The sequence below is a fragment of the Hemitrygon akajei genome, chromosome 6, assembly GCF_048418815.1.
Source record: "Hemitrygon akajei chromosome 6, sHemAka1.3, whole genome shotgun sequence".
In the NCBI taxonomy this organism is placed as follows: Eukaryota; Metazoa; Chordata; class Chondrichthyes; order Myliobatiformes; family Dasyatidae; genus Hemitrygon; species Hemitrygon akajei.
This window is the reverse complement of record NC_133129.1, coordinates 184,803,448-184,828,123: the sequence shown is the minus strand read 5'-3', so window position 1 is coordinate 184,828,123 and position 24,676 is coordinate 184,803,448. Positions and strand designations below refer to the sequence as shown.

Genomic DNA, 24,676 nt, shown 5'->3' with positions numbered 1-24,676 from the left:
CAGTATCTGCGGTATTTTGCCTTGCTCTGTTCAATCTGTGTTCATCGGTTACAGACTACTCCTGCCAGTGGGAGTGGTTTCTTATTTTCCCTGCTGTAAAGTTCATTTTGAACACCTAAAAGGAGGACATCCCAGTTTCTCCAACTGCTGAAGTCTCTTATCCATAGGGCCATTTCAATAAATCTTCTCCAAAACCATTGAAGTTAGGTACCCTGAAGAAGCTGCACTTATAGCTGAGTTTTATCTACTGATTTGCTTTCAATGTTTGCTGGACATTTCTCGGCTTTGTACTTTGTCCATAAACTCAACAATCCCTGTAATAACTTTCTCGACTTCAAAGTCAATTTATTGTCAAAATACACCATATATTACCCTGCAATTCATTATTCAAGAAAGAAAGAAGCACAAAACTTTTTTCTTCACAAACGTTTTATGAAGTACTAATAAAGCAGAGAATTGAAAGCAGACAGTAACAGGAAGGGGAAGAAAGAAGTTAAAGATTAATGATGGTGAGCTTGCATGTTCAGCTCTTTTTATACCCCTAGATTAGACACATTCCATTCATATTTGAAGGTAAGAGTAACTAGTCAGGTAGCCCCTGTTCAAATAGTACAATACCAGAGAAACTTCCAGAATGATACAACCCCCCCCCACCCCCACCCCTTCAGCATCCCATTCCCTTTCCCCTCTCTTATCTTACCTCCTTGCCCACCATTCTGGTGCTCCTTCCCCCTTTTCATTCTTCCATGGCCTTCTGTCCTTTTCTATCAGACTCCCCTTTTCCAGCACTGTATCTCCTTCAATCAAATTCCCAGCTCTTGTTACTTAATTCCTCTCCCTTCAGGTTTCATCCATCACCTTGTGTTTCTCTCCCCTCCCCCCACCTTTTAAATCTACTCCTGAGCTTTTTCTCCAGTCCTGCTGAAGGGCCTTGGCCCAAAACGTCTTTTCCATAGATGCTGCCTGGCCTGCTGAGTTTCTTCAGCGTTTTCTGTGTGATGCCTGGATTTCCAGCATTTGTAGATTTTCTGTTGTTTCTGATTTGATACTTCAATTATCTTATAATTGTGTCCCCTCGTATTAGCCATTTCCATCCTGGGAAAAAGTCTCTGGTTATCCATTTGATCAAAGCCTCTAATCATTTTGTACACCTCTTTTAAGTTGCCCCTCATCCTCAGTTGCCTCAAAGAGAAAAGCCCTATCTTGCTTAGTCTTTCTTCATAAAACTTGCCTTCTGAACCAGGCAGCAACCTGGCCAATCTCTGCATACACTCTAAACCAGGGGTTCCCAACCTGGGGTTCACGATCCCCTTGCTGAATGGTGTTGGTCCATGGCATAAAAAAACATTAGGAACCCCTGCTATAAATCTTCCACATCCACTTGTCACCAGGGCAGTATTTGGCGCTCTGAAAGACGATGCAAATCCTCAAATTAGCCAAAGCTGGAGTCCATGCGTGATTTATTACAGGGTTTGTTTATCAGCTGTCCAGTGTACTTGTGCAATCAGTCTTCACATGGGCATTGATGTGAGCCAAGATTTCATTCTGCAAATGACTGAACCCACGTCAGGCCAATGTGCAGAGATTGGAATCTTTTTCTGTACACCATGAGAAAATCAGATGGTGACCTTGCTTTGGAAACACGGCTCAGGATGGCATGGCATGTTTCCAGGTCACCTGGTTTCAATGTAATTCCATCCCAGAAAGAACCCTGATATAACAAAACTTTAGTGTATCAACATCAACTCTGTGAAGGATTTTGTTAAAGTTTTGCTGCATAAGATCACATGACAAACACAGGGTTAGGGGAGGAACTTGCCCTGCATCTGAGAGGGGACCACTTTGTTTCCTCCTTGTCTCAGATTGAACAAGAAGCACATTTGTAAATACTCCTTTTGTAAGATGTGACCTGGCTGCATTTCCTTGGGATTGTCATAGCTGGAGGTGGGGGAGGTAGTGGGGATAAGCTCCCACTATCTGTTACATGCTCTGAATGGCGTGTGTCTCAAATATCTTCTGAAAACCAAGTCTAGCTCCTGGCCTTCACCTGTGGCTGAGCTCCTGAGCTCAGCAGAACAGTTTCTACTGACAGGAGAAAGGAGCAAAGGCAGACTACTGGCACTTCGGGCAGATGGGCTTATCAGCCGTGGTTGGCAGCTCATCCAGGAGAAAGAAGAATCTGATCTCAAACCTCCGTTGACTTGCGGCTATACCCTCTCATGGGGAAGGCTTTGGGAGTAAACCCCAAGGGAAAATCTGGAGCTGGAGGCCCTTAGGCAGTCCTACATTGAGTTCAATGCTGACTGGCAACTCCTGTGATACCGCTGGTGCCAAACTGTATTGGTCTCTGTTGTTCCTTTGCATTCATCAGCTGCATGGAGAGGGGGAGCCTGCTGCATGAGTAACAGCTTGCTCTCCATATCATACTGTCCTGGCTTGGTATGACAGCTAGGACACAATATCCATGGTCGACTACAGCATACTTATTCACTCCACAGTAGAGCCATTCTTCTATTCCCACTAATTCCGGGACAAATCCACTGAGTCTGAGCCAATGAAGAGATTCTACATTAGCTCCTCCACCCACCTTCTCCCCAGTCCCATTGAAGTGTCTCGACTCAAAACATCAAATGTCTGTTTCCCTCTACAAATGGTGCCTGACGCACTGTGTTCCTCCAGCATCCAGTGTGTTGCTGAAGATTCTGTTTGGTAGAGTAAACAACCTCAGAACACGTGCCAAAGCTAATATTTAGAAAATTATTGGAGATGTGAGACAGCTGGAATCTGGAGCAACAATCAATCTGCTGAAGAGCTCAGTGGCTCGAACAGCAACTATGGATGGAAAGGAATTGTTGATGTTTCAGGTGAGAAAAAAAGCACTGGATCAGTACTGACTTTAGCAACAACTTTTTTAAAAAATGCACGAGATTTTGCAGATGCTGGAATTGCAGAGCAATACACACAAAATGCTGGAGAAACTCAGCAGGTCAGGCAGCATCTATGGAGGGGAATAAATAGCTGGCGATTAAGGCTGAGATCCTGCTCCCCTCCTTTCCAGTCCTGATGAAAGGTCTTGGCCTGAAACACCAACCGTTTATTCCCCTTCATAGCTGCTGCCTGGCCTGCTGAGTTCCTCCAACATTTTGTGTGTTTCTTTAAAAATAACTTAGTTGCTTTGGCTTTTATTATCAGTTATTGAAGGAAACATTGTGATAACATTGCTCATTCTTTATATTCTTGCACTTTACAATTGAGAATAAGCAGCTCAAGAGTACAGTTTCTTTCAGATATAGTGATGAGATAACATTCACTTTGCATTACGCTTTAGAGTGCCAACGATCAGAGTTCAATTCCCTCTGCTGCTTGTAAGGAGTTTGTACATTCTCCTTGTGACCGCGTGGGTTTCCTCACACATTCCGAAAATGTATGGGTTAGGGATAGTGATTTGTGGACATGCTTTATTGGTGCTAGAAGCATGGTGACACTTCTGGATTGCCCTCAGCACATCGTCAGACTCTGGTCATTGATGCAAGTGCCGCATTTCACTATGTTTTGATGTACATGTGACAAATAAAGCTAATTTAATGCATCAGCATCGTCCGCTGTTTTTCTGCTAAGTTTGTCCACTCTTCTGTTACTGCAGACACAAGAATCACACTGATTATTAGTACCAGACACTGCACAAGGAAACCAGGGTGTTGTTGCAGTAAAGATTATTTTCACACACCAACTCTGAGCTCTAGATCTTACACTTGTGTTTGAGTAAATTTTTTGAAGTGGACTTGCCTTATTTCTGCAAGTGAGGGGAGCAAATGTGGGTTGGAATCACTGTATACAGTCTGATGAATTTGAGTTGCTGGTGTATCTCGTACTGTTGTGTCTCTAGGGCTGGGTGGAGGTTGTGTTGGTGATGCCTGAGCAATGGTGGTATCAGTCTGTCCTGAATATCGCAATGACAATGAATTCCACAGATTCACCACCCTCTGGCTAAAGAAATTCTTCCTCATTTCTGCTCTAAAGGAATGCCCCTGTATCTTGAGCCTGTGCTCCCTGATCCTAGATTCACCTACTATAGGACACATTCTCTCCATATGCACTCGAGATAGTCCTTTCAATATTCGATAGGTTTCAATGATATTTTCTCCCTGCCTGCTATTCTTCTAAGTTCTGAATAAAGCATGTGTGCATATCCGTTGAATGTCTCTGTGTGGTTACCGAATTTACTCATTGCTTAATTGACAATTTAATATAAAAAAAAATTCAGTACACAAAGAAAAAAACTACTCGGGCAATTCTTTGTGTGTACTGACTAAGTGTTATGTGTTTTAGAGGCACTAAATATACATGTTTTAAGTTTGGAAATAGTCATCATAATATACAGTGGATTCCAGTAAATTGGGACACATCAGGACCAGTACATTTTAGACCAATTGAGCAGCTGCCTCAATTTGTCAAAGTTTCATGGAAATAGTTAAAAAGGTGCATATATAAAAAATAATCAAACTGCTCTATTACTGAGTAACAAATTGTCTATTTAAATGAAATGCAGAACAAATTTAGAACAATTACCAATACTATTATAGTACTATAAAATTGTATTAGTTTCTAATAGTTATTGACAGAGGAATTCATTCAGAATACACTGCTCTGTTCTATTGATTGATTGATTGCAAATGAACAAAATCAGCGTAGACACCTTGTGCAGATAAAGGCCTGCCTTCATACAATGCTTTGGATTGCTTCCTTCAAATCTTCATTTTTCACTGTAACGTTCAAAATTATTGTTGATATCTTCAAATTCTTTGTAGTCCCTAACTTGCTGAAGTAGTGAAATTGTTTCATTTTCACTCCTGGCATTTTTGGTGTCTCCAAGCCTAAGTGTTTGAAACCACAGTGAGCAAAACAGTTCCGAATTGTCTTACTGCTTATTTCTCACCAGCTATCAGTGACAGAAATCACTGCTTTTTATACACAAGCACACACACAACTGACACTATTTTAAAACTATTCACTCTAAGCACAGTGTAGTGTCTAACAGCCACAGAAGTACACACAATTGATGCTAGTTAGAAGCTGTTTGGCAACAGTCCCCTGCCCAATTAAGCTGCACAGTGTCCCAAATAAATGAAGGGAGTCCTGGCTATTTTCTCAATTAGTTTTTATTCTTTAAGAGTTGTCTCAAATAAGCAGTTGCCCTGATTAACTGGTGGCCTAATTAACCTGAATCCACTGTATTCCATTTCAGAGGTTTGTTTGTAGCTGAAACAGTGTCAGTAGAGGCCATAAAATGGTGCTTGCAAAGGTCTGCAGCGGAGCAAGCCTGCCACTGCCATTCCTGCTCATCTCATGTTCATCCATTACTTTTTGTTCAGAAGTGATGGTGAAGGTGCACGTGGTTGACCTGAAGACAGAAACGCTGGCTCCGCCCATCAGTGTTCGGGCCTATCTTAACCAAACAGTGGCCGAGTTCAAACAGATCATTTCCCAGGTAGGAGCTGTGGGTCGTTAGATTCATGAGTTTGTCTGTGTGCTTGGAGTTGTGTTGCATCTGTGGACTGTACAGTGTGTCGTCTTCTCAGTAGGTTGAGTGTTTGGCTATGAGCAACACTAGCTCAGATACCAGGTTCAGAATTGGGTTTATTATCACTGACAGATGTAATGAAATGTGTTGTTTTGTGGCAGCAGTATAGTGTAAGACATAAACAATAACAAATTAATTCTGCTGAACATTGTTGGTATGCTATGTTGGTGCTGGAATAAGTGGCGACACTTGCAGCCCCAAGCACGTCCTCAGGTGTGTTGGTTATTCATGTAAACGATGCCTTTCAATGTAATGTTTTGATGAAAATGTGGTCAATCTGAAGAGTGCAAAAGAGGAATAGTGAGGTTGTATTCATGGCTCATTCAGAAATCTGATGGCAGAGGGGAAGCAGCTGTTCCTAAAATGCCAAATATGGGTCTTCAGGTTCCCATACCTCCTCTCCAGTGTTCATAATTAGAAGAGGCCATGTCCTGAGTGGTGAGGGTCATAGAGTCATAGAACACTGCAGTCCAGAAACAGGCCCTTCAGGTCATCTAGTCCAGTGGCAAACTGCCTAGTGCCATTGACCACAGCCCTCCATACCCCTCCCATCCATGTCCCTCTCCTAATGTCTCTTAAATGTTGTGATTGAACCTGCATCCACCATTTCCACTGGCAGCTCATTCTACACTCTCACCACCCTCTGAATTAAGAAGTTCCCCTTAAGCATTTCACCTTTCACCCTTAACTTATGACTTCTAGTTATTAGTCTCACCCTTGCTCAGCGGAAAAAGCCTGCTTGCATTATACCCATAATTTTGTACACCTCTATCAAGTCTCCTCTCATTCTCTTACACTCTAGGGAATAAAGTCCTACTTAATCAGCCTTTCCCTATAACTCAAGGAACTCGTCCAAAAGACCATAAGATATAGGAGCTGAATTAGGCTATTTGGTTCATCAAGTCTGCTCCACCATTTCATCATGACAGATCCATTTTCACTCACAGCTCCAATCTCCTGTCTTTTCTCCATAACCCTTCATGTCCTGACTAATCAAGAATCTGTGAACCTCTGACTTAAATATACCCAGTAACTTGGCCTCCACAGCCTCCTGTGGAGATTTACAACTCTCTGGCTAAAGTACAGAAACAGGTCCTTTGGGTAGGGGCGTGCCCTTTGGTCCTAGACTCCCCTACCACAGGAAACATTCTCTCTGCATCCACTATGTCGAGGCCTAATGAGATAAGTTTCAATGAGACCCCCATTCATTCTTCTGAGTTCCAGTGAGTGCAAGCCCAGAGCCATCAATTAGTCCTCATATGGTAACCCTTTCATTCCTGGAATAATTTTTGTGAACCTCTTTTGAACCCTCTCCTATATCTGGAGTAACAGACAAACTGCTGCAGGAGCTCAGCAGGCCAGGTAGCATCTGAGGAGGGACATGCACAAAATGCTGGAGGAACTCAGCAGGCTAGGAGCATCTATGGAAAAGAGTAAACAGTTGATATTTCAGGCCAGGACTGGAAAGAAAGGAGAGAAGGCAGAGAAGGTGGTGGGGGGAGGGAAGAAAGTTCAAAGTGACAGGTGATACCAAGGGGGGTGGGGTGGTGAAGTAAAGATTTGGGAAGTTGGTGAAAGAGGTGAAGGACTAGAGAAGGGGGGAATATGATAGAAGAGGACAGAAGACCATTGAAGAAAGGGACAGAGGAGGAGCAACAAAGCGAGTTTATGGGCAGGGAAGGAGATAAGGTGGGGGGCAAGCAGGAATGGGGAATGGTGAAGGAGAGTGTGGTAGGGAAGGTTGAGAAATCAATGTACATGCCACCAAGTTGGAGGCTACTCAGACAGAATATAAGGTGTTGCTCATCCAAGCTGAGTGTAGCCTTATCCTGGCAGTAGAAGAGGCCCAGGTACTGACGCATCGGTATGGAAATGGGTGGCCACTGGGAGATCTTATTTTTTGTGGCGGATGGAGTGCAGGTGCTTGCCGAAGTGGTCTCCCAATCTACATAGGGTCTCACCGATATACAGGAGGCCACACTGGGAGCACTGATGCAGTAGATGACCCCAACAGACTTGCAGGTGAAATTCACTTCACCTGGATGGATGGTTTGCGGCCCTGAATGGTCGCGAGTGTGAAAGTGTAGGGATAGTTGTGGCATTTGTTCCACTTGCTAGGGTAAGTGCCAGGAGGAAGATGAATGGGGAGGAGTGAGTGGAGAAGGGAGTCGTGAAAGGTGCAGTCCCTGCAGACAGTGGGCGAAGGGGAAGATGTGTTCAGTGTTGGTGATGGTGGAAGTTACGAAGAATAATGTGCTGAAGGCAGAGGCTAGTGGGGACAAGAGGAACCCTATCCCTGGTGTGGCAGCAGGAGGATGGAATGAGGGCAGATGTACGCAAAATGGAAGAGGTGCACGGAAGGATAGCATCGATGGTGGAGGAAGGAAAACCCCTTTCTTTGAAGAAGGAGGACATTTCAGTGGTTCTGGAATGAAGAGCCTCATCCTGAGAGCAGATGCAGTGGAGCCGGAGGAACTTGGAGAAAAGGATGGCAGTTTTACAAGTGAAAGGGTGGGAAGAGGTACAGTACAGATAGCTGTGGAGTCAGCAGGTTTATAAAAGATATCAATAGATAGACTGTCTCCAGAGAAAGACAGATATTGAGAGAGGTGTTGGAAATGAGCCAAGTAAATTTGAGGGCAGGGTGGAATTTGGAGGCAAAGTTGATTAAGTTGATGAGCTGAAGATGGGTGCAGGAAGCAACACCAATGATGGAGCTGTCTGAGTTTAAAACTTGCTGCAGTTTTTTCTGATTCTGTGCTGTGGCCCCTTCATGCCAGATAGTGATGCTGAAAGGAAGGATTTTGCAAGGCATCAGGGAGAGGATGTACAGTGTATATATGTGTGTGTGTATATATATATATATATATATATACACACACATATAACCATATAACAATTAGAGCACGGAAACAGGCCATCTCGGCCCTTCTAGTCTGTGCCGAACGCTTACTCTCACCTAGTCCCACCGACCTGCACTCAGCCCATAACCTTCCTTTCCTGTCCACAAACCTATACAATTTTACTTTAAATGACAAAATCAAACCCGCCTGTACCATTCTACTGGAAACTCGTTCCACACAGCTACCACTCTGAGTAAAGAAGTTCTCTCTCATGTTACCCCTAAACTTTAGCCCCCTAATTCTCAACTCATGTCCTCTTGTTTGAATCTCCCCTACTCTCAATGGAAAAAGACTACCCATGTCAACTCGAACTATCCCCCTCTTAATTTTAAATACTTCTATCAAGTCCCCCCTCAACCTTCTGTGCTCCAAAGAATAAAGACCTAACTTGTTCAACCTTTCTCTGTAACTTAGGTGCTGAAAGCCAGGTAACATTCTAGTAAATCTCCTCTGCACTCTCTCTATTTTGTTGACATCTTTCCTATAATTCGGTGACCAGAACTGTTCACAATATTCCAAATTTGCCCTCAACAATGCCTTGTACAATTTTAACATTACATCCCAACTCCTATACTCAATGCTCTGATTTATAAAGGCCAGCATACCAAAAGCTTTCTTCACCACCCTATTCACATGAGATTCCACCTTCAGGGTACTATGCACCATTATTCCTAGATCACTCTGTTCTACTGCATTCCTCAATGCCTTACCATTTACCATGTATGTCCTATTTAGATTACTCCTACCAAAATGTAGCACCTCACACTTATCAGCATTAAACTCCATCTGCCATCTTTCAGCCCACTCTTCTAACTGGCCTAAATCTCTCTGCAAGCTTTGAAAACCTACTTCATTATCCACAATGTCACCTACCTTAGTATCATCTGCATACTTACTAATCCAATTTACCACCCCATTATCCAGATCATTAATGTATACGACAAACAACATTGGACCCAGTACAGATCCCTGAGGCACACCACTAGTCATTGGCCTCCAACCCAACAAACAGTTATCCACCACTACTACATGCACTGTACACATATATATATCTGGGACGCCTGAAACTTTTACACAGCACTGTACTTGTCAACATAGAACACCGAGTGAGTTTGTAAATCTGACGAGAGCAAAAGATGTTGAGAATGGTGAGGGTAGATCGCCACAAGAGGGCTGTGGGACAGGTGGCATGGGCGCAAACACCCCCAGCTCTGAAACTCTAGGGAAGGTCGGTTGATTCCAAACAATTGGTTTATTGATCATTACAGAATATCTCTCCAGAGTTCCTGCATCCTCCCCTTTTGCACTGGATAGTTCTTGCATTGAACCAGTAAGAACTCGACTGATGAGAAGAGAATTTTGTGGGAAAATTAATGTTTATTGTTTTTTGTGAAGAATAGAGAGAATTTTAAACAATGAGAGACTCTTGCGTACAGAATTGTCTTGGGAACTGGTTGATAAGACATAGAAAGTAAACATGCAGGTAAAGCAATCAATTAGGATGACAAATTGTACGTCAAATTTTCTTGTAAAGAGATTAGACTGATATTTAAAATTGATTGTACTTCAGAACAACCCTGTTTGAGATGTCAGCAGCTTGGATTATCTGAATTGAAAGAGCAATAGACATGGGTTCAGAGCAGTGTCGATTCATTCGATTGATTTCTACCATGCAAAAGCTGTTGAGAAAGCAATCTCTTGTCCCTTGTGTGATCTGTGATCATAAATGGTGGAGATATGTGAGACTGCAGATGCTGGAAATCAGCAGCAACACTCAGCAGCTGAAGGAAAGGAACCGTAAGCATTAGACCATAAAATGTAGGAACAAAATTAGGCCAATCAGCCCATTGAATCTGTTGTGCCATTTCATCATGTCTGATTTTATTATCTCTTTCACCCTGTTCTCCTGCCTTTTTCCCGTAACCTTTGCCACCCTGACTAATCAAAAACCTATCAACTTTACTTTAAATAATACTCAATGACTTGGCTTCCACAGCCATATGTGGCAGTGAATTCCACAGATTTACAACTCTGGATAAAGAAATTCCTCCTCATCTCTGTTCTAAATGGATGTCCCTGTATTCTGAGGCTGTGCTCTCTGGTCCGAGACATTCCCAGTATAGGAAACATCCTCAGCACATCCACTCTGTTTAGGCCTTTCAATATTCAATAGGTTTCAATGAGGTTCTCCCCCCCCCCCCCCCCCCCCAGTCTTCTAAATTCCAGTGATTACAGACCAGAGCCTTTGATCACTGCTCATATGATATCCCTTTCATTCCCAGAATCATTCTCGTGAACCTCCTTTGAACCCTCTCCAACAACAGCACCTCCTTTCTTAGATAAGAGCCCACAACTGCTCACGATATTCCAAGTGCTCACCAATGTCTTATAAAGCCTCAGCATTTCATCCTTGCTTTTATAATATAGATCTCAGGTTGAGTCCCTTCATTGGTCTTGATAAAACAAATTAAGACACAAATCTATAATTTTTGCTCCATCTGTAAACACAGGTATGCTTTGTTTTAAACACAGGCATGCTTTTATTCTCTGTACTTCCCACTGGTATTCAGCACCACGTAGACTTTATGAAGTTTCTTCAAGTTGATTGCAGTGGTGATACAGATTTGAGGCCAGAGATGGAGTACTGTGTACAGTTCTGGTTGATTGCCACACTGGTGCAGTGAAAAGTCTTCAGGATGTATTTTGGTAGGAGGTAAGAGTAAGTAGACTGTGTTTGTTTATATTGTGGGCATGATCGAGGTGCAGGCTGTTTCCTAGTTATGGACACTTCTGCTTAAACACTGGGTGGTTCAAAGTAAGATTATCAAAGTAGGTATTTAGTGCGTCACCTTGAATTTCATTTTGTTGTGAGCATTCACAGTGGAACAGGGAAACGCAGTAGAATCAATGAAAGGCTGACAACCAATGGGCAAAAGAAGCCAAACTTTCCAAATACACCAGGAAATAATACTGAGAGCATGAATTGAAAAGAATCATTGAAAGTCAGTTCTTAGGTTGTGGAATCCATTCAGAATTGTGAGTAAACTTATCCACTCTGGTTCAAGTGCCTGATGGTTGAGTGGTAAAAGGCTGTTCCTGAATCATGTGATTTGAGACCTAAGGCTCCAGTGCCACCTTCCCAACGGTAATGCTCAGTGGTGAGGAGGGCTGTATGTGTGATGGACTGGGCTGTATCCATCACTTCCTGTATGCTTTTCTGTTCCTGAGCATGATGCAGCCAGTCAGGATGTTTTCTGCTGTGCATCTGCAACAGTTTGAAGTGCGGAACTAGGACCATTAAATTAAAAAGCTCTATCTATGTACATATGTTTGTTCCAATGAACAGCAGAGCGGGTTCCCTCACTGTTGCTCATTATTTTCTACTTTTAGAGATTCTTTCTTATAGATGCCATTCATATTGAGTGCAATTTGTCATTTTCTAACTTCAGAGATGTTGCACTAGCTGAATTCCAGGAAGGAACGGGATACTAGGTGCGGAAAAGTTGTGTAAGCTTGGTCTAAATTCTACAGAAGAATGAAAGGTGGTTTTATTGAAACCTATTCTGAGGGGGCTTGTTGCTGAGGATGGAGGGGGTGAGGTTTCACAATAATCTAGGTGAATCAATAAATCTGAAGAGGCTTTACCATTGGATATATTAAAAACTGAGTTGGTTAGGGTGTTTTGACCCATTTAAAGGTGGCATGGTAGCGTAGCAGTTAGCATAATGCTTTATAGCGCCAACGACAAGGGTTATCAATTCTGCTGCTGTCTGTAAGGAGATTGCACATTCTCCCTGTGACCGCATGGGTTTCTTCTGGTGCTCTGATTTCCTCCCATGTTCCAAAGACAGATGAGCATCAAATCTCCATTCATTCCTTTACGTTCTAGGGAATAAAGACATATTGTAGCGATGTGCTACACACAGCGCTGAAATAACGACACACAGTCGGTAAGTCGTTTCAAGACTAGTTTATTCAAACTTCGCGGCGCTGGCATTTAATCCCTAGCGCCCGCCCTCTCCAGGCGGAAATGACATCAGAGGTGCATTACCAAAGTCTCCCCCCACGCGTTGGCTATTTGTGAGCCGGTTCGCCAGCGCAGAAAGTGGGTCGCCACATAACCCCCCCCCCCAGAACCGGCGATACACCCCCCAATGTCCACAGTCTGGATCAGCCTCTGTTTGGGAGGTCTGCCTCTGTACCACGGTGCCTGAACCTCGACCGGCTGCGCCAAGTCCACATGGGTTGGTTTGAGTCGGTCCACCGTGAAAACCACCTCTCTCCCCCCAATGTCCAGAACGTATGTGGACCCATTGTTGTTGATCACCTTGAACGGCCCCTCGTACGGCCGCTGTAGCGGTGCCCGGTGTCCGCCCCTTCGTACAAACACAAACTTACAGTCCTGCAGGTCTTTGGGTACATGGTTCGGGGTCCGTCCGTGCTGTGAAGTTGGTACGGGGGCCAGGTTGCCAAACCTTTCGCGTAGCCTGTCCAGGACTGCTGCGGGTTCTTCCTCTTGCCCCCTTGGGGCTGGTATGAACTCTCCCGGGACGGCCAGGGGTGCGCCGTACACCAACTCGGCCGACGAGGTGTGCAGATCCTCTTTCGGCGCTGTGCGAATTCCAAGCAGGACCCAGGGAAGCTCGTCCACCCAGTTAGGTCCTCTCAGGCGGGCCATGAGAACCGACTTCAAGTGACGGTGGAAGCGTTCCACTAGTCCGTTCGACTGTGGGTGGTAGGCAGGAGTATGGTGTAGTTGAGTTCCCAACAGGCTGGCCACAGCCGACCACAGGCTGGAGGTGAACTCGGCGCCTCTGTCGGTGGTAATGTCGGCCAGTACCCCGAAACGTGCTACCCAGGTTGCAATCAGTGCTCGGACGCAGGAATCGGCAGATGTGTCGGTGAGCGGGACCGCCTCTGGCCACCTCGTGAACCTGTCCACCATAGTTAGGAGGTACCGTGCTCCTCGGGACACTAGTAGGAGGCCCATGATATCCACTTGAATGTGGTCGAACCTCAGGTGGGTGGGTTCGAACTGCTGTGGCGGGCTTTAGTGTGCTGCTGCACCTTGGCTGTTTGGCACTGCACGCACGTTCTGGCCCGTTCACTGACCTGCTTGCGAAGTCCGTGCCACGCGAACTTGCTGGAGACCAGCTGGACAGTTGTCCTGATAGATGGGTGTGCCAAACCGTGTATGGAGTCGAAAACTCGCCGCCTCCAGGCTGCCGGGACGATGGGGCGATGTTGGCTGGTAGCCACGTCGCACAGGAGGGTCCTCTCACCTGGGCCTACGAGGAAGTCCTGCAGCTGCAAACCCGAGACTGCGGTCCTGTAGCTGGGCATCTCGTCGTCTGCCTGCTGCGCTTCCGCCAGTGCTGCATAGTCCACCCCCAGGGACAGGGCCTGGACAGATGGTCTGGAGAGTGCGTCCGCCACGACATTGTCCTTTCCCGAGACATGCTGGATGTCCATCGTGTACTCGGAGATGTAGGACAGATGTCGCTGCTGGCGAGCTGACCAGGGATTGGACACCTTCGTGAACGTGAAGGTCAACGGTTTGTGGTCCGTGAACACGGTGAACGGCTTGCCTTCTAAGAAGTACCTGAAATGCCGGATTGCCAGATACAGTGCCAACAGCTCCCGGTCGAAAGCACTGTACTTGAGTTCGGGTGGTCGTAGGTGCTTGCTGAAGAACACCAAGGGTTGCCAGCGCCCCTCGATGAGCTGCTGCAGCACCCCACCAACTGCTGTGTCGGATGCGTCCACCGTGAGAGCGGTCGGAACGTCCGTTCTGGGGTGCACCAGCATCGCTGCATCTGCCAAGGCTTCCTTGGCTTTAACGAAAGTGGCCGTGGCCTCCTCGTCCCAAGTAATGTCCTTGCCTTTACCTGACATCAGGGTGTACAAAGGGCGCATGATACGGGCTGCTGAGAGGAGGAGACGGTGGTAGAAGTTCACCATACTAACGAACTCCTGTAGGCCTTTGACCGTGTTGGGCCGGGCAAAGTGGCGGATCGCGTCTACCTTGGCGGGCAGAGGTGTTGCCCCGTCTTTGGTAATCCTGTGGCCCAGGAAGTCGATGGTATCGAGACCAAACTGGCATTTGGCTGGGTTGATCTTGAGGCCGAAATCACTCAGGCGTGAGTAGAGCTGGTGGAGGTGGGACAGATGCTCCTGGTGACTACTGCTGGCTATAAGGATGTCATCCAAATAGATGAACGCAAAGTCCAGGTCGCGTCCCACCGCATCCATTAGCCGCTGGAACGTCTGTGCGGCTTTCTTCAGGCTGAACGGCATTCGGAGGAACTCGAACAGGCCGAACGGGGTGATAAGTGCTGTTTTGGGGATGTCTTCAGGGTGCACCGGGATTTGATGGTATCCCCGGACGATGTCTACTTTGGAAAATATCCTTGCCCCGTGCAGGTTTGCTGCAAAGTCCTGTATGTGCAGCACGGGGTAGCGGTCTGAAGTTGTAGCCTCATTCAGTCTGCGGTAGTCGCCGCATGGTCTCCAGCCCCTTGTTGCTTTGGGCACCATGTGCAGGGGGGAGGCCCATGGGCTGTCGGACCTCCGTACGATCCCCAATTCCTCCATCCTCTTGAACTCCTCCTTCGCCAGGTGGAGCTTTTCCGGGGGGAGCGTTCGTGCGCGGGCATGGAGGGGTGGTCCCTTGGTCGGGATGTGGTGCTGAACCCCGTGTCTGGGCATGGCTGCCGTGAACTGCGGTGCCAGAATCGATGGAAAGTCCGCCAGGATTCTGGTGAATTTGTTGTCCGACAGCGTGATGGAGTCCAGGTGTGGGGCCGACAACTTGGCTTCACCCAGGGAGAACATCTGGAAAGTGTCGGCATGTACCAGTCTTTTCCCTTGCAAGTTGACCAGCAGGCTGTGAGCTCGCAAGAAGTCTGCCCCCAGGAGTGGTTGGGCCACGGCGGCCAGTATGAAGTCCCATGTGAACCGGCTGGCGCCGAACTGCAGCTGCACTGTGCAGGTGCCGTAGGTCCGTATCAAGCTGCCGTTTGCGGCCCTCAGGGTGGGTCCTGGCTTCCTGTTGCAGGTGTCATACCCCGTCGGGAGCAAGACGCTGATTTCCACTCTGGTGTCGACCAAGAAGCGGCGTCCTGACTGTTTGTCCCAGACGTCCAAGAGGCTGTCTTGGTGGCCAGCCGCCATAGTCATTAGCGGCAGCTGGCCCTGGCCCTTGCAGGGCGGGCGACAATGGTGGGCTTTTGTGCCCCACCGCTGGTGGTAGAAACACCACTGTTCACTGGCCTCCTCACTCCTGCCTCTGTGTTGTGTGCGCCCCCCTGCCAGGCCTGGTCTGGTCCGCTGTTGGGCGCGTGGCCTGGTAATCTGACCGATGGACACCACGCTCTCCCTCTTGGCTTTCCACAGCACGTCTGCCCAGGCCGCCACCTTCCGGGGGGTCACTGAAATCTGCGTCGGCCAGCAGCAGATGTATGTCCTCGGACAGTTGCTCTAAGAACGTGCTCGAACATGAGGCAGGGCTTGTGTCCATCAGCCAAGGCCAGCATCTCGTTCATCAATGCTGACGGCAGTCTGTCTCCCAAACCGTCCAGGTGAAGCAGGTGGGCACCCAGCTCACGCCGTGAGAGGCCAAAGGTCCCAATGAGCAGCGCTTTGAATGCTTCATATTTGCCTTCTTCTGGGGGCGACTGTATGAAATCCGCAACCTGGGCGGCCGTCTCCTGGTCAAGGGCGCTCACCACGTGGTAGTAATGTGTGGAATCAGAGGATATCTGCCGAATCTGGAACTGGGCTTCTGCTTGGCTAAACCACACGTGTGGTCGCAGCGTCCAGAAAGTCAGCAGTTTTAGCGAAACTGCGTGAACAGATGAAGAGTCGGTCATCTTTGGTCCAAATCCCGTTCGGACTGTTGGGGTCACCAATGTAGCGATGTGCTACACACAGCGCTGAAATAATGACACGCAGTCGGTAAGTTGTTTCGAGACTAGTTTATTCAAACTTCGCGGCACTAGCATTTAACCCCTAGTGCCCGCCCTCTCCGGGCGGAAATGACGTCAGAGGTGCATTACCAAAGTCTCCCCCCATGCGCTGGCTATTTGTGAGCCGCTTCGCCTGCGCAGAAAGTGGGTCGCCACAATATCCTTATAACTTAGCTCAAGTCCCAGCAACATTTCCTCTGCACTCTTTGAATCTTATTTACATCTTTCCTGTGAATAAGCAACTAAAACTGCATATAATACTCCAAATTAGACCTCAACAACCTCTGACACAATTTCAACATAACATCCAAACTCCTTACTCAATACCTTGAATTATAGTAATCTTGTACTACGTGCTGTGTCCACACAGTGGAGCTCTAGGCTTTCTGATAGGTGTGAAGTCAACCAACTGCATTACAATCGAGGGAATCTGTCGATGCAGGAAATCCAAGTAACAGGCACAAAATGCTGGAGAAACTCAGCAGGCCAGGCAACATCTTTGGTAAAAAGTATAGTTGATGTTTCGGCCTGAAACCCTGGAGAACAACTGAAGAGAAAAGGCTGGGGAGTAGATTTAAAAGGTGGGGAGGGGGAGAGAGAAACACCAGGTGATAAGAATTGGGAAGTTCATCAGTGAAAGAAACAGAAGGCCATGGAAGAAGGAAAAAGCAGGGAGGAGCACCAGAGGGAGGTGATGGGCAGGCAAGGAGATAAGGTGAGAGAGGAAAAAGAGGATGGGAAGTGGTAAGGGTGGGGTGGTGGGGGGCATTTCCGCAAGTTTGAGGAATTACTGTTCGTGCCATAGGTTGGAGGCTGCCCAGGCAGAGTATAAGGCGTTGTTCCTCCAACCTGAGTGTGGCCTCATCACGACAGTGGAGGAGGCTATGGATGAAAATGTCAGAATGAGAATGGAAAATGGAATCAAAATGGGTAGCAACTGGGATATCCCGTTTGTTCTGGCGGTTGGAGCATAGATGCTTGGTGAAGCAGTCTCCCAATCTGTGTCGGGTCTCACCGATACACAGGAGGCCACACTGCGAGCTCCGAAACCAGTAAATAACCTCAACAGGCTCACGGGTGAAGTGTTACCTCATCTGGAGGGACTGTTTAGGGCCCTGAATGGTAATGATAGATAGATAGATAGATACTTTATTCATCCCCATGGGGAAATTCAACTTTTTTTCCAATGTCCCATACACTTGTTGTAGCAAAACTAATTACATACAATACTTAACTCAGTAAAAAATATGATATGCATCTAAATCACTATCTCAAAAAGCATTCATAATAGCTTTTAAAAAGTTCTTAAGTCCTGGCGGTTGAATTGTAAAGCCTAATGGCATTGGGGAGTATTGACCTCTTCATCCTGTCTGAGGAGCATTGCATCGATAGTAACCTGTCGCTGAAACTGCTTCTCTGTCTCTGGATGGTGCTATGTAGAGGATGTTCAGAGGAGATGTAGGGGCAGGTGTAGCACTTGTTCCACTTGCAAGGACAAGTGCCAGGAGAAGGATGAGGGATGAATGGACAAGTGAGTGATCCCTGCAGAAAGTAGGGGGGAGGAGGGAAAGATGTGTTTGGTGGTGGGATCCCGTTGGAGGTGGCAGACACGGAGGCTGGTAGGATGGTAGGTGAGGATAAGAGGAACCCTATCCCTGGTAGGGTGGTGGGAAGATGGGGTAAGAGCAGATGTGTGTGAAATGGAAGAGATGCGGTTGAGGGCAGCGTCAGTAGTGGAGGAAGAGAAACCCCTTTCTTTGGAAAAGGAAGACATCTCATTGTTCCAGGTTGAAAGGCCTCATCCTGAAAGCAGATGCGGTGAAGATGGAGAAATTGAGAAAAGAGAATGGCGCTTTTACAAGTAGCAGGTGGGATGAGGTGCCCATCTCATTCTTTTGTCCTAGACCCCCTCTCCATGAGGAACATCCTTTCCACTGTCTAGGCCTTTCAACATTCGAAAGATTTCAATGAGATACCCCCTCATCCTTCTGAATTCCAGCGAGTACAGGTCCACAGCCATCAAATGTTCCTTATATGACAACTCTTTCATTCCCGGAATCATCCTTGTGAACCCCCTCTGAACCCTGCCAGCACAACTTTTTAAAATAAGGAGCCCAAAACTGTTCACAATTCTGAAGGTGAGACCTCATCAATGCTGTATAAAGCCATAGCATCGTATCTCTGTTCGTGTATTCTAGACCTCTTGAAATGAATGCCAACATTGCAGTTGCTTCCCTCTCCATTGACTCAACCTGCAAGTTAACCTTTAGGGTGTTCTGCACAATGACTTCCAAGTCTCTTTGCATTTCAGATTTTTGGATTTTCTCCCCGTTTAGAAAATCATCTGCACATTTATTTCTTCTGTCAAAGTGCATGACCATACATTTTCCAACACTGTATTTCATTTGCCACTTTATTGCCCATTCTCCTAATCTGTCCAAGTCTTTCTGCAGCCTTCCTGTTCCCTCAACACTACCTGCCCTTCCACCAATCTTTGTATCATCTGCAAACTTGGCTACAAAACCATCTATTTCATCATCCAAATCATTGATATACAGCATAAAAAAGAGGTGATCCCAACACCAACCTCTGTGGAACATCACTAGTCACTGGCAGCCAACCCAGAAAAGGATTATTTTATTCCCACTCGCTGCCTCCTATCAATCAACAATGGTCTAACCATACCAGTAACTATCCTATAATACGATGGGCTGTAATCTTGGTAAGGAGCCTCATGTGGCACCTTATCAAAGGCCTTTTGAAAATCCAAATAGACAAAATCCACTGCATCCCCTTTATCTATCCTATCTGTAATCTCAAAGAATTCCAACAGGTTCATCAGGCAAGATTTTCCCTTAAGGAAACCATGCTGACTTTCTCCTATCTTGTCCTGTGCCACCAAGTATTCCGTAAGCTCATCCTTAACATTTGACTCCCAATATCTTCCCAACCACTGAGATCAGGCTAACTGGTCTAAATTTCCTTTCTGCTGCCTCTCTCCTTTCTTAAAGAGTGGAGTGACATTTGGGATTTGGAGATTCCTCGTCTTCACCTACCACCCCACCAGCCTCCACGTCCACCACATAATTCTCTGAAACTTCCATCTCCAACTGGTTCCCACCACGAAACATATCTTTCCCTCCCCCCCCCCCCCCCCACCAGTTTCTGCTTTCCGCAGGGATCACTCCCCACGTGACTTTTTTGTCCATTCATCTCTCCCCTCTGATCTCCCTCCTGGCACTTATCCTTGCAAGTGGAACAAGTGCTTCACCTACCCCTACACCACCTCCCTCACTACCATTCAGGGCCCCAAACAGTTCTTCCAGGTGAGGCGACACTTCACCTGTTGGGTCTCTGTTCGGTGCTCTTGTATGTTGGTGAGATTGGTTTGCCGAGCATCTACGCTCCGTCTGCTAGAACAAGCGGGATCTCCCAGTGGCCACCCATTTTAATTCCACTTCCCATTCCCATTCCATGGCCTCCACTGTCGTGAACCTAAGGCCACACTTAGGTTGGAGGAACAACACCTTATATTCCATTTGGGTAGCCTCCAACCTGATGAAAGAACATCCAGTGATGCTTCCTACCCCACCCTTCACCATTTCCCATCCCCTTGCCCCTCTCTCTTGTTATCTCCTTGCCTGCCTATTGCTTCCCTCTGGTGCTCCTCTTCCCCCCCCCTCCCCTTTCTTCCATGGCCTTCTGTCTCTTTCCCCAATCAACTTCCTAGTGCTTTGCTTCATCTCTCCCCCTCCATGTTTCACCTATCGTCTGGTGTTTCTTTCTCCCCTCCACCCACCTTTTAAATCAACTCCTCAGCTTTTTTTCTCCAGTCCTGCCAAAGGGCTTCGGCCCAAAACGTCGACTGTACTTTTTTCCATAGATGCTGCCTGGCCTGCTGAGTTCCTCCAGCATTTTGTGTGTGTTGTTTGGATTTCCAGCATCTGCAAATTTTCTCTTGTTTGACATTTGGAATTTTCCAGTCCTTCAGAACAGTGCCAGAGTCCAGTGATTCTTGAAAGATCATTATCAATACCTCCACAATCTCTACTGCTACCTCTTTCAGAACCCTAGGGTACAGCTCATCTGGTCTGGGTGACTTATATACCCTTGGGTCTTTCAGCTTTTTGAGCACCTTCTCCCTTGTAATAGTTACTGCACTCACTTCTCTTCCCTCGCACCCTTCAATACCTGGCACATTGCTAGTGTCTTCCACAGTGAAGACTGATGCAAAATACTCATTTAGTTCATCTGCCATTTCCTTGCCCCCTGTTATTATTTCTCCTGCCTCATTTTCTAGCTGTCCTATAACCACTCTCATCTCTCTTTTATTTTTTATATACTTAAAGCTATTTCAGTCCACCTTGACATTGTTTGCTAGCTTGCTTTCATATTTCATCTTTTCTCTCCGAATGCTTCTTTCAGTTGCTTTCTGTAGGTTTTTAAAAGCTTTACAATCCTCTATCTTCCCGCTGATTTTTGCTTTGTTCTAAGCCCTTTTCCCGCAGTTATACTATTTTGCCATTTGAGTATTTCTTTGATTTTGGAATACAGTTGGCCCTCCTTATCCGCAGGTTCCACGTACATGGACTCAACCAACTGCAGATCGAGAAAACCCGGAAGTTCTCTCTCCAGCACTTGTTTGAGCATGTACAGAATTTTTTTCTTGTCATTATTTTCTAAACAATACAGTATAACAATTATTTACATAGCATTTACATTGTATTAAGTATTATAAGTAATCTAGAGATGACTTAAAGTATACGGGGGGGGGGTGTGCATAGGTTACCATTGATCGGGAATCAAAAAACCGTGAAGTTCTCTAAGTCGGAACAGGTATATTCGGTATTATTTAGCATCAGTTAGTGAAACGTTTGTCTTAGGATATAGTATATATTTTACCTTTCTGTGCATATAAAACTCTTAAAATGTATGTATTTCAATAACTAAACCACTGCATTGCTTAGTAATAACTGTAGCTTTCATTGGGGCAGGGTCTTCACATGCTCCATTATTCTCACTTTATCCTTTAAAATTGTTCCGATCATTGACCAACTGTAGCCTAACGCTTTTCCGATGACCGATGGCGTTTCACCTCTTTCCGAACGCTTTATTATTTCCACTTTATTTTGAATCGTGATCGTTTTCCGGAACAGAAACACTGTGGGCGGCGGGTCCTGAGCTCCACTGGGTCCTAAAGTCCACTGCACTGAGACAGGTTAAATAAGGTCCGGAGCTCCGCCAGGTCCTAAAGTCCACCCACTTGAGCATCCACGTTTTTTGGTATCCGCGGGGGGTTCTCGGAGCAAATCTCCCGCTGATAAGGAGGGCCGACTACATTTATCCAGCACCTTCCTCATTTTTCCCAGAAACTCACGCCATTGCTGCTCTGTTGTCATCACTGCCTGTATCTCCTTCCAACTTACTTTGGCCAGTTCTGTCATCCCATAGTAATTTCCTTTACTCCACTGAAATACTGCTACATCAGACTTTGCTTTCTCCCTATCAGATTTCAAGTTGAACTCAATCATATTGGGATCACTGCTTTCTAAGTGTTCCTTTACCTTAAGTTCCCTAACTGCCTCCAGTTCATTACATTGCACCCAATCCATTACAGCTCATCGACAAGCTGCTCTAAAAAGCCATTTCTTAGGCATTCAGTAAATTCCCTCTTAAGATCCATTACTAACCTGATTTTTCCAATCTCCTTACATGTTAAATTCTCCCATGATTATCATTGCATTGCGCTTTTGACACATCTTTTCTATTTCCTGTTGTAATCTGTAGTCCATATCCCAGCTACTATTTGGAGGCCTGTATGTAAATGACTTGAGTGTCCTTTTACCCTTGCAGTTTCTTAACTCAACCCAAAAGGGTTCAACATCTTCCGATTCTATATCACATCTTTCTAATGATTTGATGCCATTTTTACCAGCAGAGCCATGCCACCCTCTCTGCCTCCCTTCCTGTCCCTCCAATACACCTTGGACATTCAGCTTCCATCTACAACCATCCTTTAGCTATGATTCAGTAATGGCCCCAACTTCATATCTGACAATCTGTAAAGATGCAAGATCATTCACCTTATTTTGTATATTCCATGCATTGAGATATAACACTTTGAGTACTGTATTTGCTACCCTTTTTGATTCTGCATCCCTAATGCACTGATACTCACCCTGCTGGCTGCAATTATGTCCTATCACCTGCCTGCCCTTTCTGACAGTCTGACTGCATACTATCTTTGTTTTTCTACCATCCATCCTATCCTGAGTCCCTTCACTCCGGTTCCCATACTCCTGGCAGATTAGTTTAAACCCTCCTAAACAGCTCTAACATACCTGCCTGTGAGAATATTAGCTCCCCCACCTTGGGTCAGGTACAGCCCGCCCCTTTTTTTCAGGTCATACCTCCCTCAGAAGAAATCCCTATGATCCAAGAACCTGAAGCCCTGCCCCCTGCACCAGCTTGTCAGCCATGCACTTATTTGCCAAATTATCTTGTTTCTACCCTCACTGGTGTGTGGTACAGGTAACAGTCCAGAAATTACTACCCTGGAGGTCCTGCTTCTCAGCTTTCTGTCTAGCTCTCTAAATTTTCTCTTCAGGACCTTATTGCTTTTCCTTCCTATGCCATTGGTATCAATATGTATCAAGACATCTGGCTGCTCTCCCTCCCTCTCCAAAATGCTGTGGATGTGATCCGAGATGTCCCTGACGCTGACACTTTGGAAGCAGCATACTATCTGAGTGATACACACAAAATGCTGGAGGAACTCCTCTGTCAAGATGAGGCCACACTCAGGTTGGAGGAACAACACCTTGGAGGAAGCCTCCAACCTGATGGCAGGAACATCGATTTCTCAAACTTCCACCCACCTCCCCCCTACCCTCACCATTTCCCATCTCCTTGTCCCTCATGTTAACTCCTTGTCCACCTATCACTTCCCTCTGGTGCTCCACCTCCCCCCTTTCTTTCTTCCAATCAACTTCCTAGCTTATTGCTTCACTCTCCTCCTCTCAAGTTTCACCTATCGCCTGGTGTTTCTCTCTCCCCTCCCCACCTTTCATATCTTCTCCTCAGCTTTTTTTTCTCCAGTCCTGCTGAAGGGTTTTGGCCTGAAACGTCAACTGTACTTTTTTCCATAGATGCTGCCTGGCCTGCTGAGTTTCTCCAGCATTTTGAGTGCGTTGCTCAGATTTCCAGCATTGGCAGATTTTCGCTTGTTTGTGATTTGAATGCTATCTGAGTGTCCCGTTCATGTCAACAGAATCTCCTGTATGTTCCTCTGACTAATAAGACTATTAATTACTGCTCCCTTCTTCTCCCTCTTTCCCTTCTGCACTGCAGACCTGTGCTCAGTGCCAATAACCTGGTCTCTGTGACATTCCCCTGGGAGATCAACCCCCACAATAGTATCCAAAGTGATATACTTATTATTGAGAGGAATGGCCACAGAGGAGCTTTGCTCTAACTACCTATTTGCCTTCCCATTTCTTCTCCTGATAGTCACCCAGCTACCTGCTTCCTGCAACTTAGGGGTGACTACTTCCCTGTAACTCCGATTGATGATCTCCTCACTCTCCCATACAGGCTGAAGGTCATCCAGCTGCTGCTCCAGATCCCTAACATGGTCCTCAAGGGAGCTGCAGCTGGATACACCATGCAGATGTAGTTCCCCAGGAGAGTCTGGGTCTTCTGGGACTCTGACACCCATTAAGAAGAACACACAACAGCCATTTAAACCACTAAATACCCTGACCCAGTAAGAAAAAGGGGAAACTTTATAGAAACTTACCTGGACAACTTACCCAGAGCCAAGCCAAAGCCTGACCCTCCCACTCTAACCACTGGCCCACTCCCAACAATGGCCGTTCCGCTTGTCCATTCTGTACTTTTATTACTCCTCTCTGCGCTGCTCCCACTGACCTATGAGAAACTCCCTCACCATGTGCTGCTCCCACCGCTGATTGTGCTGGTGGAATGACGCCAAATACCCGCAAAGCTCTCCAAATAATGGCCGCTCCGCTTGTCCCCTATGTACTTTTATTACTCCTCTCTGCGCTGCTCCCACTGCTGATTTGGCCACTTGGAGTGAAAGATCAACTAGAGTCCAGAAGACACCAAACTGCAAATGCAAATATCATGCAAATTTGTAACTTGTATTAGTTTTTTGTCTCACATCTGCCCCAAAAGAAATTTTATGACATGTACTCGGTGGCCAC

General features: G+C 46.2%; 1 protein-coding gene across 4 annotated transcripts in view; it reads left to right on the top strand.

The window, feature by feature from the left end:
• Positions 1-24,676, top strand: part of usp47 (ubiquitin specific peptidase 47) — a 217,606-nt gene that overhangs the window by 127,972 nt on the left and 64,958 nt on the right. For all 4 annotated transcript variants that reach the window (XM_073049940.1, XM_073049942.1, XM_073049939.1 and 1 more), the window contains one exon: positions 5,373-5,488. In XM_073049940.1, the coding sequence (XP_072906041.1) occupies positions 5,373-5,488 (116 nt within the window). The remainder of the gene's footprint in view (positions 1-5,372; positions 5,489-24,676) is intronic.